Source organism: Marmota monax, unplaced genomic scaffold (assembly GCF_021218885.2).
Source record: "Marmota monax isolate L192 unplaced genomic scaffold, Marmota_monax_Labrador192_F-V1.1 WCK01_AAM20220418_F8-fsc00292, whole genome shotgun sequence".
NCBI classification, from domain to species: Eukaryota; Metazoa; Chordata; class Mammalia; order Rodentia; family Sciuridae; genus Marmota; species Marmota monax.
In genome coordinates this window covers 360,014-377,827 of record NW_026692864.1, presented here as the reverse complement: position 1 = coordinate 377,827, position 17,814 = coordinate 360,014, and the positions used below count along the sequence as shown (strand labels likewise).

At 43.1% G+C, this 17,814-nt stretch overlaps 1 protein-coding gene across 2 annotated transcripts in view; it reads left to right on the top strand.

Annotated features, from left to right (window-relative positions):
• Positions 1-17,814, top strand: part of Grb2 (growth factor receptor bound protein 2) — a 68,734-nt gene extending 50,920 nt beyond the window's left edge. For both annotated transcript variants that reach the window (XM_046449555.2, XM_058580990.1), the window contains exons 3-6: positions 6,075-6,172; positions 11,013-11,135; positions 14,664-14,832; positions 15,799-17,814. In XM_046449555.2, the coding sequence (XP_046305511.1) occupies positions 6,075-6,172; positions 11,013-11,135; positions 14,664-14,832; positions 15,799-15,984 (576 nt within the window). In that variant the 3' untranslated portion in view covers positions 15,985-17,814. The remainder of the gene's footprint in view (positions 1-6,074; positions 6,173-11,012; positions 11,136-14,663; positions 14,833-15,798) is intronic.

Here is a 17,814-nt window from a genome sequence, read left to right as displayed (position 1 = left end):
AATATTTTCAATAAACCTGGAACAACAAAAATAAATAAATAAAAAGGGCTGGAGATGTGGCTCAGTGATTAAGCACTCCTGGATCCAATACCCAGTATGAAAAAAGAAAGGCAGAGCCTGGGGGAGAAAGAAAGAAAAAAAAAAAGGAAAAAGAAGGACGGGAAAACTCACTAGCTTGTGTTGAGTTTTTGTGTGTGTTTAATACTGGGGGTTGAACCCAGGATCTCACATATCCTAGGCAAGTGCTGCACCACTGAGCTACACCCTAGCCTTATGCTGGATTTCTGTATTACAGGAACTAGCTAAAAATAGTGTTTTGGGTTTTTTACTTTGTTTTGTTTTTTTTAATATTTAAGAGCTTAACGATGTAATTGTTCTTGGGGCTGGGGCTCTGTGGTAGAGCATTTGCCTAGCACATGTGAAGCCCTGGGTTTGATCCTCGGCACCACATAAAAATAATCAAATAAAATGAAGGCATGCTGTCCACCTACAACTACCAAAAAAAAAATTTTTTTTTAATTGTTCTTACTTACCAACCGTAATGGCGCACTCCTGTAATCCCAGCAACTTGGGAGGGTGAGGCAGGAGGATTGAAAGTTCAAAGCCAGCCTCAGCAACCTAAGCAAGGCCTTAAGCAACTTATTGAGATCCTGACTCAAAATATAAAAGGGCTGGGCATATGGCTCAGGGTTAATTGCCCCTGGGTTTAATCCCTGGTAGCCAAAAGAAAAAAAAAAAAGTAATTGTTATTACCTTTCATGCGTATGCATCCTTGTACAGATTCCTTCATATAGATAGAATTTTTGCCTTGAAGAAATATTGAACCTCCTATAGGCCATTAGCATTAGAGGCTATTTTGAATAGTCTGATGGGACCATAACTGTATGTTCTGTTCGTGGGTTTCTTCCTTCCTCCCTCCCCTCCCTCCCTCCCTTCTTTCTATCAGGGATTGAACCCAGTGGTACTTAAACACAGAGATACATCCCCAGCCCTTTTTGTATTGAGACAGGGCCTTGCTAAGTTGCTGAGGCTGGACTTGAATTTTCAATCCTCCTGCCTCAGCCTCCCAAATCACTCAGATTTCAGAATAATTTTAAAGTAAGCATGGAAGTTTTGTATGTTTGCAGAACAAAATGAGAATCTCTGGTAGGGGTTGTGGCTCAGTGGTGGAGTGTTTGCCTATCACGTGCAAGACCCTGGGTTCGATCCTCAGCACCACATAAAAATAAAGGTATTGTGTCCAACTACAACTAAAAAATAAATATTAAAAAAATAAATAAGAATCTCAGTCTTCTTTTATTATGTACTGTTGGTGCACAGGGACAGCGATGAGGCATGGACGTAATTTGGGGAAGATAAAATGCAGTCCCCAGGATTGTCATGTGTTGCTAGATCTAGGACTGCCTCAGTATAAAGCATTATCACCACTTTGTACTGTAGAAAATGGAAACAATAGTAGTTTGTCCAGGGCCATATTCATTGTGGGTGAGATTTGAATTTGACCCATTGCATGCAGCCTCTGGAATGCATCCTGAGCTCTTGCCATCAGGTCAGGTAGATCCTATGGGGTCTGAGACCTCCATCTTGTATTGCTGGATTCCCTCCGTCCCTTCCTTCCTCTTTATTCAGAAAGCTTCCCATTGTAATTTAAAGGGAAATCTTCTTGCGTTGCCCTTAGAGTGGTCTCAGGTTGGGAGTGAGGGAAGAGGGCGCACGGTGTGGGGGAAGTGGAGCATGCTGAATGCCCTGGGTCCTCTGTGGTGAATAAAGCTTTCTTCCTTGGAATTACTTTTTTTTTTTTTTTCCATAGAGTAGCAATGAAAAGCTGTCATCATGGGGGTTTCTGAAGGCTTGCTATGTTTTTCCTGCTTCCCTATATATTTTTGAGGGTGTGAAGTTTGTGTCTGAGGTGTGTGAGGCCATGATGGAGTTTTCTTAGGTGTGAAATGACAGTATGTTCTGAACCGGAATAGCTCTAACTTTTGATCAAGATATACATAAAGAAAAATTTACCCGTCATAACAGTAAAGTGAATTTTCACAGACTGAACACACCCACATACATGGCACCTAGCTGAGAAATACAACAGAGGGAGCACCTCCAGTGTCCCCTCATGTCCCTTCTGTTGACTGGAATATTTTTAAATTTTCCTGCATAAAGCTCACCTCATTTCTATCTCTTAAATGTCTTCCTGATTTGGGCTAGCATTATTTTAGATGTCTTTGAAAAAAGAAAAAAAGAACCTTCACTGAAACTTGGCTCTTCCTCCTCTCGTAATCTCATCTCTTGATCAATCTGCTTCCGTTAAACCCGAGTGTTCTGTGTGGCTTCCGAGTCATAACTCAGGGAATGTGGAGGCTGGAAAGAAAATGCAGCTGTGAGGCAATGGCTAGAGATGGTCCTTGGAACTTGGTTGCGAGCTGGTAGGTTTGTGAGGAGGTGATGGATGAGCCAGCTATTCACTGTCTTCTGTGGGGCGACAGTGGCAGAAGCAGCTTCCTGGTTCCCAGCTCTCTGGCAAGGTTTTAAGCATTGTTCGTGACAGACAGGAGCTCTCATCTAGAACCACAGACCTGTGGGCACAGGCCCACCCCCGGAGAGCTCTGCTCTCCTCCTAGTTCCACTTTAAACTCATGTTCCTGTGTCCCTTGCCTGCTCATTTGCTTAACATCTGAATAAAAATTGACTTTTCAGGGTGTCCACGTGAGAGCTAATGTGCTTTTGTAGTGCAGTCAGGTCCAGTCCCTGACTCTCAGGGTGCCCGGAGCCAGCAGCTTCACTCTTCCTCCTGCGCTTCGCCTCCAGCAGCACCAGCCTCTCCTGAAATCCTAGAGATTTAGAGCCACCAGCAGCAACACCTTGGCTGTCTGATAAAGTGATATTCGGATACTGGAACTTCCAGATGACCAAAATTGTAACCATTCACATACTCTGGCGTTCCATTAAAAAAACATTCCCTGGGGCTGGGGTTACGGCTCAGTGGTGGAGCGCTAGTCTAGCATGTGTGAGGCACTGAGTTCAGTCCTCAGCACCACATAAAAATAAATGAATAAAATAAAGGCATTGTGTCCATCTACAACTAAAAATATTTTTTAAAAAAATCCCTGCCTTCTGGGGTAGAAAAGCATTCTAAACAACAACTAATAGCTTTGCCCTAAGGAAAACCATAGTTCTAAATTGGTTCCAAGTATGGGAGTTGCCTGGACTTTCATTTATTTGGCAGAGGGAGATACCTCTTAGGGGGATTCACCTCTTTCTTGGTAAAGATAACAAGAATGTGAGGCTCCGGGAGCTCCTGGGGCGTGCACAATTGCCCTTTTCGGCAAGGCCGTTGGTCACAAATCAACCAGCCTTTTCTAAGTGATTAGTTTGGTTTTTTTGGTTGTTGTTGTTAATAACAGAATCTGAGCCTTAAGCAACTTTGTAAGTAGCTCCTCTCCTCACAGGCTTTTAAGTGTTGAGCGCCCTCCTGTGCTGCAGGGATAGGCAGCTGGCATGGTGGGCCCGGGAGCACTCTCCTTCCTCAACATTTGTCCTCAGTATGCCCCTCACCCCTTTTTGTGGTACTGAGGAATGAACCCAGGGGTGCTCTGTGAAGTTACATCCTTAGCTCTTTTTATTTTTTATTTTGAGACAAGGTCTTGGTAAGTTGCCCAGGCTAGCCTCAACTAGTGATCCCCCTGCCTCAGCCTCCCCAGTAACTGGGATTACAGAGGTGCCATTGTGCCTGGCTCTTCAGTGTGCCTTTATAAACAACAAAATACCTCTGCCTGACACAGCACAGTTCAGTGTTCAAATGAAGGTTCAAAAATTATGAATTTTGTAGGGCTGGGGCTCAGAAGAAGAGTGCTTGCCTAGCATACATGAGGCACTGGGTTCCATCTTCAGCACCACATAAAAACAAATAAAGGTATTGTGTCCACCTACAACTAAACAATAAATGTTTTTAAAAATTATGAATTTTTTTGTGTGTGTGTATGTGTGTGTGAATCCTTTTATATCCTCAAAGCTTTAGTAATTTTTTAAGGGAAAAAATAAAGATAAACTTCATCACCATACTATATGTATATGTGGGACTCTTGGGAACATTAAGACTGCCAGGTTCAGTAGTATCTAATTTTTAAAGCACTTACTGTTCACACTTCCCAGCTGTCACAGGATTTGCCATGTTATTGTATACATATGTATGCTTAAACCCAGTGACTGACAGCTGTGGCTAGAGACTGGCCAGCATCACACTTAAGCACCAATGTGGTAAAGTTCAGGCCAGGCTTCTGTTTGGAACTGAATGAGCCTCAGTGGTCATTAATGCAGCCTGGCTGATCAGCCTTGTCTACCCTTTCTACTGTTATACGTTTCACTTCGAAATGTCAGTTAATGCACTAACCTCAAACTCCTTAAAGCATTCCAGTTTTCAATTTGGCTATGGGTACAGCATTGTTCAGCATCTCAAATAAATCATTTTGTAAAAAATTTTATCAGCTTCCTTTCAGAACTTTGCAGTGTAGTGTATATTAATACCACTCCACTTAATAGTCCACATTCCCTTTGCTCACTGGTCTGGAGTTGTTGTTGTCACATCTCTTTTCTCTCTTAAAATACCTTCTGCCTTTTGCCTTGTGTAGCCAGTTTAGAGTTCCTAGGGTGTGTTTGTATTTTCAGATTAGTCTCATGGCCTGGCCTGTCTAATTCACAGGAGGCAGCATTGGAGAGAACATTCATTTGGAATATGAAAACCTGCATGTGGTTCTTAGGTATGGGAGGTTAATAGCTTATAACCTTGGGTAGCCATTTCATCTTTTCCCCCCACTATTTTTATTGGTACATTATAGTTGTACATACTGATGGAATTTGTTTTTACATATTTGTACATGCACACAGTATGCAATATAACTATAATTTGGCCAAAATTTCAGTCCCCATCACTCCCTACCATACACACCTCCCAACCCTTGGCCCCTTTCCTCCACTGATCTTCCTTTGATTTTCATAAGATCTGCCTCCATATTTTCCTTTTTCTTCTCTAGCTTCCACATAGGAGAGAAAACATGACCCTTAATCTTCTGAGTTAGACTTATTTTGCCTAATGGTGTCTAGTTCCATTCATTTTCCTGCAAATGACATAATTTCATTTTTCTTTATGACAGTTCTTTATTGATTCTCTTATGTATATACTATGTTTTCTTTATCCATTCGTCCACTGGTGGACAGCTAGGTTGGTTCCATAGTTTGGCTATTATGAATTGTGCTTCTATAAGCATGGGTATGCATGTATTACTATAGTATGATGACTTTAATTTTTGAGGATAAATACAAAGGATTAGGATAATAGTCATATGGTGGTTCTGTAACTAGTCTTCTGAGGAACCTGCATACTGATTTCCTTAGTGGTACTACTAATTTGCAAACCCACCAACAGTAACCCCCTCCCATACACTTTTTTAAGTCTCCAGCATTTATTGTGCCATTTCATCTTTCTTTCTTTACTTTCTTCCTCTCTGTGTGGGTGTATGGTTTGTTGTTAGGGATATTGAACTCAGGGCCCCCTGCATGCCAGGCTGCATCCCCAGCCTGCTGTTTCATTTTTCTAGACCTGTTTGCATAGAAGGCTTAGGGATTAAATACCTTATACCTGAGTTGTGCTGGTTGGTGGGCTTGGAAGCCCACTCTCACGCCTTGACCTTCTCCTTTACATAAAAGAGCTGCCAAGTAACTGTTGAACAGGATCTCTGCTGGGTTGTTAATCACATTAGCATTATCTAACCTGGACACCACATGGGTCTTGAAGGTTGTTGAAGTGAGCAGGATTCATTCTTGGTCAATAGTCTTTCCATGCAAGGGCCTGTGATTGTGCTTTAAGCAGCAGCACTGTGGAGCTGCTTGGTAGACATCCCATCCTTGCAGAAAAGTAGAGAAGCTTTTGGGGAATCCTGTGATTGGATCCCTGTGAATTCTGGAGGTTGGCTAATACTTCAAATAAGACCTTTCACAAACTTGAAGGGTGGCACAGTTGTCTTGTGGCTACCCTTTTGAAAGTGGAAAGGGAATGATTGATTTGTTTTTCTTCTTTTCAGGTTTTGAATGAAGAATGTGATCAGAACTGGTACAAGGCAGAGCTCAATGGGAAGGATGGCTTCATTCCCAAGAACTACATAGAAATGAAACCACACCCGTAAGTGGGGCTCATGATCTGCCAAGGCGGGGCCCACCTCTTGTTTCAAATACTGTTTTTAAAACAGAGACCATCATGATGAATGTCATGCCATTTATTCTATCTGTTTGGGGAACGAGCCCAGCATGTTGACCTTGTACGTTAATCATTGTATATAATGATAGTACAATAGTAATGGTATACATTTTAGATTAATACCTATCAGTTATCTTCAAAAATAAAACAATACTTTGCAAGTCCATACCTTTTTCTTTAAAACCCTTGGGCCAGATGTGTTCCATAATTCCACACTTCTTGAGTTTCAGAGAAGGTACTTACCACATGGTTTTGTGTTGGTATGCTGGGTAACCTTGTGAGAGTACGCCAAGCTTGGTGTTGTAGGTAATAGTTCTCTGTAAGTGCTTGTTCTTCCATGTTAGTGTTCATGTTTCAGTTGGAAGGAAATGTGTTCTCCTCTAAGTTGCTGAGAGTAGTAAGAATTTTGAATTTTCTGCTTTATATAAATAATCAGCATAGTGGGACCCTGAGGATCCTTGAAGGCTGCTGACCTCCCATCTCACCCACCCCTCTTTGCCTGGCCCTGCTTCTACTTCAAAAATGATCATTTCTATTTTCTTCTTTTGTGTGATTACTAGAGACTGGATCCAGGGGCACTTTCCCACTAACCTACATCCCCAGCCCTAAAAATTGTTTTGAGACTGTATCTCACTAAATTGCTGAGGCTTGCCTCAAACTTGCCATCTTCCTGCCTCAGCTTCCTAAGTAGCTGGGATCACAGAGTAGCTAGGGTTACAGGCATATGCCACCATGCCCAGCAACATAAGCATTTTGAATCAGTCTGTTGAGAGAAGATAGGAAAGGCCACATCTTTGGTGAAGTTGTCATTACCGACCTTGATTGGAAAGTCACTCTCACGCCTTGACCTTCCCGCTTATATAAAAGAGCCAAGAAACTGTTGAACAGGAACTCTACTGGGTGGTTAATCACAGACCCGCTGAAGGGCAGGCAGTGCTCCTCCACTTTATGCTCTGAAAAGGAAAACTGAAATTCAAAAGCTCTTCTTTCTCCAAGCCTACCATATTGCTAGAAAAGACCATGCTTGTGCCTGTGTGAAACTGTGACTTTACAAGCACATGCTCCCGCCCCCGTGGGACTGCCAGGTGAGTAGACAGAGGTGGTATAATGCAGAGACAAGGACTCTCCTCTCTTCTTTCTTTCTTTGTTGGCGAGGAAAAGGGAAATATAAAATGGAAGTACCACCTCTCCTGGTGTAGTGTTTGTGTTAGCACATGGAACACAGACCACGAAACAGTTGTTACAACAGTGCTGTGGCAGGAGTGGTATGGGCTGCCGTGGATCCACATTCATGCTCCTCACAGGAATTACTTATGGACAGGAGCCTGTGGCATGCTCTAAATAATTAAATTGGAAAATGAATCTCTCCTCCCCTTGGCTTTCTCCCTTGCTGTTTCTAGTTTAGTACCAATCCCATCTTTTTAAAAATTTGTAGAACATTGACTAGAGGCACATAGTTACCCATAAGTATCACCACTAACAGAAGCTTGTCATGTTTGATGTGTAGCTCAGTGGTAGAGTTTACGTAGCATGCACAAGGTCCTGGGTTCCATCCCCAGAATAGCAAATAATAAAGAAGCGAGACCTGCCTGGGCAATTTAGCTTGATGCTCATGTGCTTGCTCCTGCGTGCACGCGTTTCTCTCTTGCGCGCGCGCTCTCTCTCTCTCTCTCTCTCTCTTTTTTTAAGAGAGAGAGAGAGAATTTTTTTTTTAATATTTTTTAGTTTTCGGTAGACACAACATCTTTGTTTGTATGTGGTGCTGAGGATCGAACCCGGGCCGCACGGCATGCCAGGCGAGTGCGCTAACGCTTGAGCCACATCCCCAGCCCCTATTTTTTTTTTTTTTTCTTGAGACAAGGTCTTGCTAAGTTGCCCAGACTGGCCATGAACTTGTAATTCTCCTGCCTCAGCCTCCTGAGTCATTGAGATGTCAGGCATGTGCCACTGTGCCCTGTGAGAACCCGTCTCCAAAAATTTTATTTATAGGGACGTAGCTCAGTTAGTAAAGTGCCCTGGGGTTCAGTTCTCGGTATTGTAAAATAATTAATAAAGACCATCAATTTTATAAATGATATAAAATGCAGTGTGGCTACAGAGTGGTGGTGGCTAGGTGTTTTAATTGATGCTAGCTCTTAATTACATGCATGATTCCCTTCTGCTGCATGGGATGTCTGTCAAAAAGGGAGTATGAGTATTTCACGAGATACACAAGAAATCTTTGTTTAGTGAAATGGTCTTCAAACTAATTTTCCAGTTTGTGATCTAGGTTTTTATAACAAAGATGTGTTTAATTATAAATCTTCAAATTTGAGTACTTTTCTGTATAACAACTTACAGTTCACTATGATTTTCTTTTAAATTGGAGATGAAATTGAGTTCATTTTAAGTTAGGACAAGAAAACATTGTAACTTATGTGGATTTATGCCCCTGAGGAAAGGTCTAGAAATATATACAGCTGCCAGCAAGTTGCTGCTTGGGGGGATCCAGGAAGTCTTTAATTTTTTAGTTGTAGATGGACACAATACCTTTATTTTATTTATTTTTATGAGTGCTGAGGATCAAATCCAGTGCCTCACACGTGCTAGGAAAGCACTCTACCACTGAGCTACAACACCAGCCCGAGGAAGTCTCTTTTTATTTGCATTCATGTATATGTAGGCCATTTTAATTCATATTCATTACTTTATTATACCTTTTAAAAAGAAAAGATGGAACCTGTAATCTCAGCGGCTTGGGAGGCTAAGGCAGGAAGATCGCAAGTTCAAAGCCAGCCTCAGCTAAGCAACTCAGTGAAATCCTGTCTCTAAATAGGGCTGGGGGTGTGGCTCAGTGGTCCAATGCCCCTGAATTCAATCTCTGGTACCCTGAAAAAGAAGATGGCTAGGCACAGTGACACACACCTATAACCCTAGGTACAAAGGAGGCTGAAGCAGAAGGATGGTAAGTTTGAGGCCAGCCTGGACAACTTAGCAAAACCCTGTCTCAAAAAGAATTGGGATTGTAGCTCAGTTGTAATATGTCCCTGAGTTCTAACCCTAGTACTGCAAAAATGAATGAATGAATGAACAAACGAACGAATGAACCAACCAACCAACCAACAAGTTGGGAAGATCTTGAGGTCCAAGAGGAGAAGAGAATAGTTTTTAAGGACCTCCCCTCCACCTCAGTGCATTGTGGGAGTGAAGGCAAGGCTGATGTGGGTCCTCCCAGCAGCTGTGGTTCCTCCCCTAGCAGTGGCCAGTCAGATGTACACTGCTCACAAGTATAGCCTACCCTTGAAAGCACCAGGGAACAGAAAATGTGCCTCTCTGCTGGTAGCCGTTATTACATCTTCAGAGATCATTCTTGTCTATTATTATGGAATTTCTTTTGTGTGGCCTAATTCCCAGGCACTGCAGGACTTGCCCTTGAATATTTGTAGAAGGGGTGAGGGCGTTGTACAAGCACCTGTGCAGCCTGGCATCAGAGCAGGCAAAGTGGGAAAGACATGAGTAAGTAGATTTGGGGCAGCTTCTGACTCTCTCAGCAGCTTGCATCCTTCTGCCTGAACTTCAGAGTGATGTAGTATTTTAAAAATGCCTTGTAGTGTGGTTGCTTCTAAGTAGGATAGACAGAAGGGTAATATTTACAACTTTAATGGACTGATTGGTGCATTATAGTTTGCAAATTAAATGAATGCTAGTTACCATGTAAGGTAGGTCTTAGCTGTAAATGTTTTTGCTTTTTAAAAATAATTAAACATTGAAGATGATTGTGGAAAGAACATTGTCTTCACCATTCTTCCATCCTAATTGGTAATGGTTTTCATTTGAAATAGCCAGGCAGCCATGGCCTTGAGCTCTTTTAGAGATGTCCCCTCCTCCTGTTGAGCCACAGGCTAGTTGCTCTCATAGTTTTCCAGTAATTTAGCCACTTTTTCTTATGACCAAAGTGAATGACCATTAGGAGCAGAAAAGTCTGTAACTTGGTTCAAATCTGAATTGAAAATGAAAAATCTGAATTTTGCAACCAGCTGCTGCGCATGTGGTAAACTTTGATGTTCTCAATGTTGTGGGGGTTTTGAGTTTTTGTTTTTTTGCAGTGCTGGGGATTGAACTCAGTGCTTCAAGCTTGTTAGACAAGTGTTCTGCTACTGAGCCATGTTCTCAGCCCCTTCCAGGTGGCTTTTGAAAACTGAACACTGAGCAGTGACTCCAGAGAAAGGTCCTGAGAGGAATGCTGACTTCCATAACTGGTAGAGGCTGCCTTCTCACAGCCTGAACCTTCTCCCTCTGGACTTTTAATAGAATTAGCCCCACCACCAAGTTCTGGGCCTTCCAAATTTCCTCCCTTCCCCTGTGTCCCTCTTCCCACTGAGGCAGAGCTGCAGTTTTATCCATTGGCTGCAAGAAGTGTCATTGTTGTCTCCAACAAGCCTGGATCATTTACCCCTAGGCCTGGGACTCTCCTGGGCACCTTTCTAATGAGTGGGTCAGGAACTGGAGGACTTTGGTTTAGAAGGCCCATTTTCAAGTTTCTTCCTCTATAGAAAGAGTGACCTTTGATAGTGATAGTGCCTTGATGAGTCACTTTCTGGGAAGTGGATGGGGTGAAGCCATTTGAAAGTCCATCTCTTAGGGAGGACCCTACCCAATGTCCTCCCGTCTTGGGCACAGTGAGCCCCTTCCTCTGGCAAGAGGTGTTCTGTTACTCACATTTAAGGGTGGACATCCGTTTCTTTGTGGAGAAACAGATGTTGACTGGCTTGTCTTCCTTCCTTAGGTGGTTTTTTGGCAAAATCCCCAGAGCCAAGGCAGAAGAAATGCTTAGCAAACAGCGGCACGATGGGGCATTTCTAATCCGAGAGAGTGAGAGTGCTCCTGGGGATTTCTCCCTCTCCGTCAAGTAAGTATTTCCTGCTGTGGTTGCTGGAAGCCTGTGCCTGATTCACTAAGTCGTGAGGCCATTGGTCAGGTGTCTGGCTACATACAAACTGGTAGAGGTGTAGCCTAATCAGTATTTTTAATTTTACCTTAAAATCCTAATGTCTAGTTCCTCATAAAACTTGGTTCTAGCAACACTAGCTTAGATTCTGCAGTGGAACTGAGGAGTAGTCCTCTCAGACAGTACTTGCTGCCAGTTTTCCCTAATCACGACCACTCTCGGTTTCCCTGCCCTTGCTGGGATTCCGGCCACTCCATAACAGAATAACTTGGTTGCCATTTTAGCTGCCTTTGCTTGCCTTTACCAGAGAGCCAGCTTACCTCTATCAGCCCCGTCCTAGGCCTCTCTCTCTAACTTCAAAAGGTCACCATGAGAGCTGGGCGTGATGGCTCACACTTGTGTTACCAGCTGCTCAGGAGGCTGAAGCAGGAGGATTGCAAGTTCGAAGCTAGCTTCAGCAATTTAATGAGACCCTAAGCAACTTAGCAAGACCCTGTCTCAAAATAAAAAGGACTGGGGATGTGTCTCAGTGGTTAAGCAGCCCTGGGCTCAATCCCTGGTACACACAGCCCTGTGAGGGATTTGGGTTTACTTCCCCAGTGGAGCTGGTAATCAGGGAATGGGGAAGAAAGGAGTCTCACCTTGGGAATCTTAGTGAACAGCAGCTGGGACTTTAAGGAGTCTGTGAAAGTCACACCTCATCTGTGAAGTGAGGATTTTGAGTTACATTGTCCATAGTTTTTTACTTTTAGTCCTTTTCTAGTTCCTATATTATTATAGGAAACCCCCAAGGAATCTTACAAACTGCTTTATCGTTTACATATGGAGAAGCACTGGGTTAAACATGCAGATCACTATTTTATCATAGGTTACTCTCCTTTTTGTGGGGTGGGATTACTAGGACTTGAACCCAGGGGCACTCTTACCACTGAGCTACATCCCCAGCCCCTTTTATTTTTTATTTTGAAGTAGGGTCTCACTAAGGTGCCCAGGCTGGCCTTGAACTTTCCTGCCTCCTGCCTCAGCCTCCCATGTAACTAGGATCACAGGCATAGCCACCGCACCCAGCAGTTGTGTTATTTTTCTAAGTGAAGATAAGAGAGGTTTCAGGTGATATTTGGAATATCTCACAAATACACTTGCAGTGTAGTTTTTATTTCCACCATGTGAAAACTGTGTTACAATAATCACAGTTTTCATCTGGTAACAAAGGCTTTTTGAAGTATTTGAGCATATTTGAGTAAGATTCTAATGAGGAACATTCTGGGGTGAATCTGTGAAATCAAAATCTTTGTGTTTCTCATTAGCTCAAATCATCTGTTTTCCTTTTTTTTTTTTTTAAAGATTGAACCCAGGGGCTGTCTGCCACTAAGTAGCATTCCCATACCCCAACCCTTTCTATTTATTTATTTATTTATTCATTATTATACTTATATTTGAATTTTATTTATTTATTTTTTTAATAAAGTGTTTTTATTAGTACATTATAGTTATACACCCAACCCTTTTTATTTTTGAGTCAGAGTCTCACCAAGTTGTCCAGGCTGGCCTCCAGTGTTTGATCCTTCTCTCTTGGCCTCCTGAGTAGTTGATGTTTTCCTTACATTTTATACTGACCCACATGGAAATTAAGCAGTTTAAGATGAAGGTGACAAGTAAGTAATCAGAGGGCACCAGCCAGAGCCACCAGGCCTGTCAGTGTTGAGCTGTGACTGCCTGTTCACCAATCACTGCACACACTCCTCCTGCAAACCAAGAAGACCAAACCATTCCCTTTTATCAAAATCTTTTGAGGAGTTTTATTATTTCAGAAATAAAATATGAAGCAGATGTCATAACTGTCCTTAACACAAATATCTTTGCAAAGGGAATTCAAGAAATACCAAGTCTCTGAGATATTTCTCTAGTTTTAAGATATTCAGTCAGTAATTTAAAATACTGTGGTTGAGCAGTATTCATTATATACTGTGTTTTTTATTACAGCACCTGCTGTAATCCTCGTGACTTGGGAAGCTGAGGCAGGAGGATCAAAAGTCCAAGGCCAGCCTGGGAAACTTAACCGAGACCCTGTCTCAAAAAAATATATATATAAAGGGCTGGGATGTGGCTCAGCAGTGGAATGCTTGCCTGGCATATGCAAGATCCTGTGTTTCATCCCCTGTAAAACAAAACATACACACACACGCGCACACAATACAGTAGTCACCCCTATTTGCCGTTTTGCCTTCCTTGCAGTTGAAAAATATTAAGTGGGAAATTCCAGAAATAAACAACTCATATGCTTTAAATAACTTATTAATTGCATCATATTGTGACTGTTGTTTTATTCTTAATCTTACTGAAAATTAAACTTTATCACAGGTGTGTTTGTTTAGAGTAAACCCTGTATAGAATTTAATATTATTCATGCTTTCAGGCATCCACCCAGTGTCTTGGGACATACCCCTTAGGTTACCCGGGAACAACTGTGCGGTTTGCAGATGCTTGGCTTGAAGCTCACTGGCTTGAAGCTCAGTGCTGCCACCTGCCGGATAACCTTCAGGAAGTGTTTGGTTTATTGAAGCTGTAAGACAAGAGGACAGCCTCCATTCATTGAATGAATGTGCATGAAGTGCCTTTTGAGGGCATGGCACCCAGCAGGATAGCAGAGTCCTCACGCAGCTTCTGTTCTAGCCAGATGTGGCTATAACGGACCCTATGAGTCAGTACCAGTCACACACAAGCAGTTTTTAATAGTGCAAAAGGAAGTATATTATCTGGCAATGAAGAAATTATTTTATTGTCCAGCATATCCTTTTTCTCGTGGAAAGGGGAAAGTAAACCAAAATTCTCGAATGAAAAATTTATTCCCAGTTATAAGAGAACCATTGGAAGTATTTCTGATCCCTCTTACTTTATTTCCTGTCCCATATTTTCTAGTTTTAAAATGTCATATCACATTTTAATTATTTTTATTTCAAAGGAAGTCAGTTAAGTCTTTTATTTGGCACAGTGCAGGCCACAAGTGTGTGGTAGGTTAGAACATCCCCTTCCCTTTTGAGTTTGACTTATTTCATGTAACATAATGGTCTGAAGTTCCATCCATTTTCCTGCAAATGACTTAATTGCATTTTTTCTTTATAGCTGAATAAAACACCATTATGTATTTATACCGTGTTTTTTCTTATCCGTTCCTCCATACCAAAGAATGGTCTAACTAGAGTTCCATTCCTAGTCTATTGAGGAACCTTCAAGGATATTCTTGATTATCTTACAAGCATCATGAGTCAAACTGGTGGGTGAGGTTCTCCCTCTTCGTGTTGTTCCTGGTAACCCTCAGTCATAGAAGGTACTAGCAATGCTCAGTGACTGCCCCAACTTTCTCCATCCTGGGCCCTGTGAGAAATGTTGCCAGAAAAGGTTCTGTCCACACCGACATGGACAGACAGCCCCTGACTAGCCAGCTCAGTGCACTTTGACCTTTCACATGTGTTCTCTCTGCCTCCCCAGGTTTGGAAATGATGTGCAGCACTTCAAGGTGCTCCGGGACGGAGCTGGAAAGTATTTCCTCTGGGTGGTGAAATTCAATTCTTTGAATGAATTGGTAGATTACCACAGATCAACATCTGTGTCCAGAAACCAGCAGATATTCCTGCGAGACATAGAGCAGGTGCCACAGGTAAGACTGAGCTCCCAGGAGAGAGCTTGGGATTATGTCTGGCAGGGAGGAATAGCTCCTTAAGCCAGCAGGTACCCTCCAGAGGTACCTGCTGACGTTCATTCAGAACGTCACCCCTAGTTTATGTTGAAGATCTGTAGTTTAAAATAAGATGGTTTTGCCTTTTTCAGGGGCACTTCTTTGAGGCAGTGTTGCTAGTATGCCACCTGCCTCTCTAGGGACACAATTCTTAACATACTTTTTAGATGTTGTACTTGAAAGCAGATTGTGAAGAAGGTCAGACCTGTCAAGGAGTGTGGTCCACACTCATTCCTATTCCTTATATCCCAGCCATAAGTTATGGCTAGTTTGACTTTTATTCAGACTCTCACCCTTTTAACCCTATAAAACCTTAAGGGTATTATAAGTGATAGGAATGAAAAGATTTTAAAGTCTACCAACAAAACCCAACTTTCCCCCCATCCTCAACCCCCCTATCCCTCCTATTTGATGATGTGACACTTTGGCTGCCCACAGTGAGATATGCCCCTGTATTCTTTGAGCATTGGTGAAAGATTACCCTAAAAACCATTTAGGGAACCTAGGAAATGTAAGAATAAGCTGGGTGTGGTGGTAGATTCCTGCAATCCCAGTAATTTGGGACTGAGGCAGGAGGATTGCAAGTTCAAAGCCAACCTCAGCTTCTTAGGCCCTAAACAACTTGGAGAGACCCTGCCTCAAAATAAAAACATAAAAAGGGCTGGGGATGTGGCTCAGTGGCTAAGCGCCCCTGGGTTCAATCTCTGGTACCAAAAAAAAGGAAGGAAAAAAAAGAAGAAAGAATAAATGAGGGAGGATGCACAGTGTAGCTACTTCAGGAAACATGAGAATTAGCGCATATTTATTCCCCCTTGTAAACCTTTGGGCTTATGGAACCGTTAGCAGGATCAGGAATGGCGTGTGTGTTTCCCTGTTCCTCTCTTGCAGCAGCCAACATACGTCCAGGCCCTCTTTGACTTTGACCCCCAGGAGGACGGTGAGCTGGGCTTCCGCCGGGGAGACTTCATCCATGTCATGGATAACTCAGACCCCAACTGGTGGAAGGGGGCTTGCCACGGGCAGACCGGCATGTTTCCCCGCAATTATGTTACCCCTGTGAACCGGAACGTCTAAGAATCAAGAAGAGATTATTTAAAGAAATTGAAAACACAAAAGAAACATACCCACAAGCTGCCTGTAACAGCAGCCTGTGAGGGAGCTCAGAACACCTGGCTGGGTCACACTGGTGACCTTCTCACTTTGGTTGGAACTTTGGGGGGTGGGTGGGGTGTTGGATATCAAAATGCCAAAACTTACCTATTGAATTAAGAAGAGTTTTTATTACAGATTCTCACCGCTGCTCCTGTTTCCCTTCCTATGTCCTTTTTCTCATCCTTTTTCTCTGTCCTTCGGTGCATGAATTTAAGGCCTCATATAGTCCCAGCTGATGCCAATAATAAAAGAAAAGAAATCAAGTGGGCTGTATTTTCTCTATGCAAAATGTCTGTCTTAGTGAAAATGACTGAAAGGAGAACAGTGAGTCTGTCCTCCATATGCACACACAGCAGGAGCTGCAGGGCAGCTGCCTCAGCTGGGTTTCCCCCAGGTATTTCATCACATTGGAGCTAGAGTCAGGAGGGAGGCATGCTGCCCACCCTATGGCTTCCTGAAAAAGTCAGACTGCAAACCTGCGCCTCTCTCACTTCGTTCCCAGTGTCATTGACGGTGTTGTTTCTTCATAGTGCCTTTTTCCTTATTTCAAGGGTTGCTTAGGCGTGGTGGCTTCTGTTTTGTTTTAAAATAAGTTAAAAACAGTCCAGAGCTTTTCAGCCAGTTTGTCCCCTACTCTGTGTGAACAGTTTTCCTTCAGGAGAAGGGAAAGCGGGGTAAAGAAAGGAAGCAGTACAACTGAAGGTGGGTGACCTCCTGTACTGAGCCAGGAGTGTCTGTGGCTCAGCTTCAGTACTTATGAGGCCCTCGATGCTGGCTGTGAGCAGTGGAGCAGCTGCTGACCCCACAAGCCTGGTGCATCTGGCTGCAAGGGCGGCACAGTGCTTGACCTCCAGGTCTCGGGTGTGCTCTGCCCTCCTATCCCCAGAGTCTGCCAGGCACAAACTTCTGGAGCCAGCAGGTTGCAGATAAGGAAGGCAGAAAATGGCACCTAAGCCATTTTCAGTCTTCGCAAGTCCAACCTTATTATGCCTACGCTGGGATGAGAATTCAGAGTATTCACTTTTTGTTTTTCTTGCTCTTAAATTTAGGTCCAGGCTTTCACTTATGTGTCCCCTGACCTTCAAGGGGGTAGTGGCAGGAAGCAAGACTGGCTTTCATGTCTCTTTCACAGAGGACTGTGTTTGCACCTATTCCCAACACCCCATCCTTGGAAGCCGGAGGAGTTGAGGAAGGTGAAGTGAGAAAGACAGGAAGGCCAGGCCACTCAGAGCTCTGTCTACCTTCTGCTGACTCTCGGTCCCTCGTAGCAGTATGCCTGCTAACCGCTTCTCTCCACACAGTCACCCTTCCCCTAACAAAAACAAGGTCACTTCTCTTTCTCTCCCTGGAAGTTGGCAGCCTTTGCCCTTTGTGTTCCTAGGGGTCAGTGGAATCTCCGCTGGACTCTGCTTGTGGAAATGGACTTGGCCTGGAGAGCCTTAAGGCCCAGGAGACATTGACTCTTCTGGCCCAAGCAGTCTTCACCTCTCCTGGCTCCCTCTCCTTCTGCTCCTCCTTTCCCCACTTATGATAAGAGAACTCTCTGACGTTCTACCCCTGGACCATTTGATTGTTTTATTTTGAAATTGGTGTATATCATGAAGCCTTGCTGAACTAAGTTTTGTGTGTATATATTTAAAAAAAAATCAGTGTTTAAATAAAAAGACCTATGTACTTAATCCTTTAACTCTGCGGATAGCATTTGGTAGGTAGTGATTAACTGTGAATAATAAACATACAATGAATTCTTCA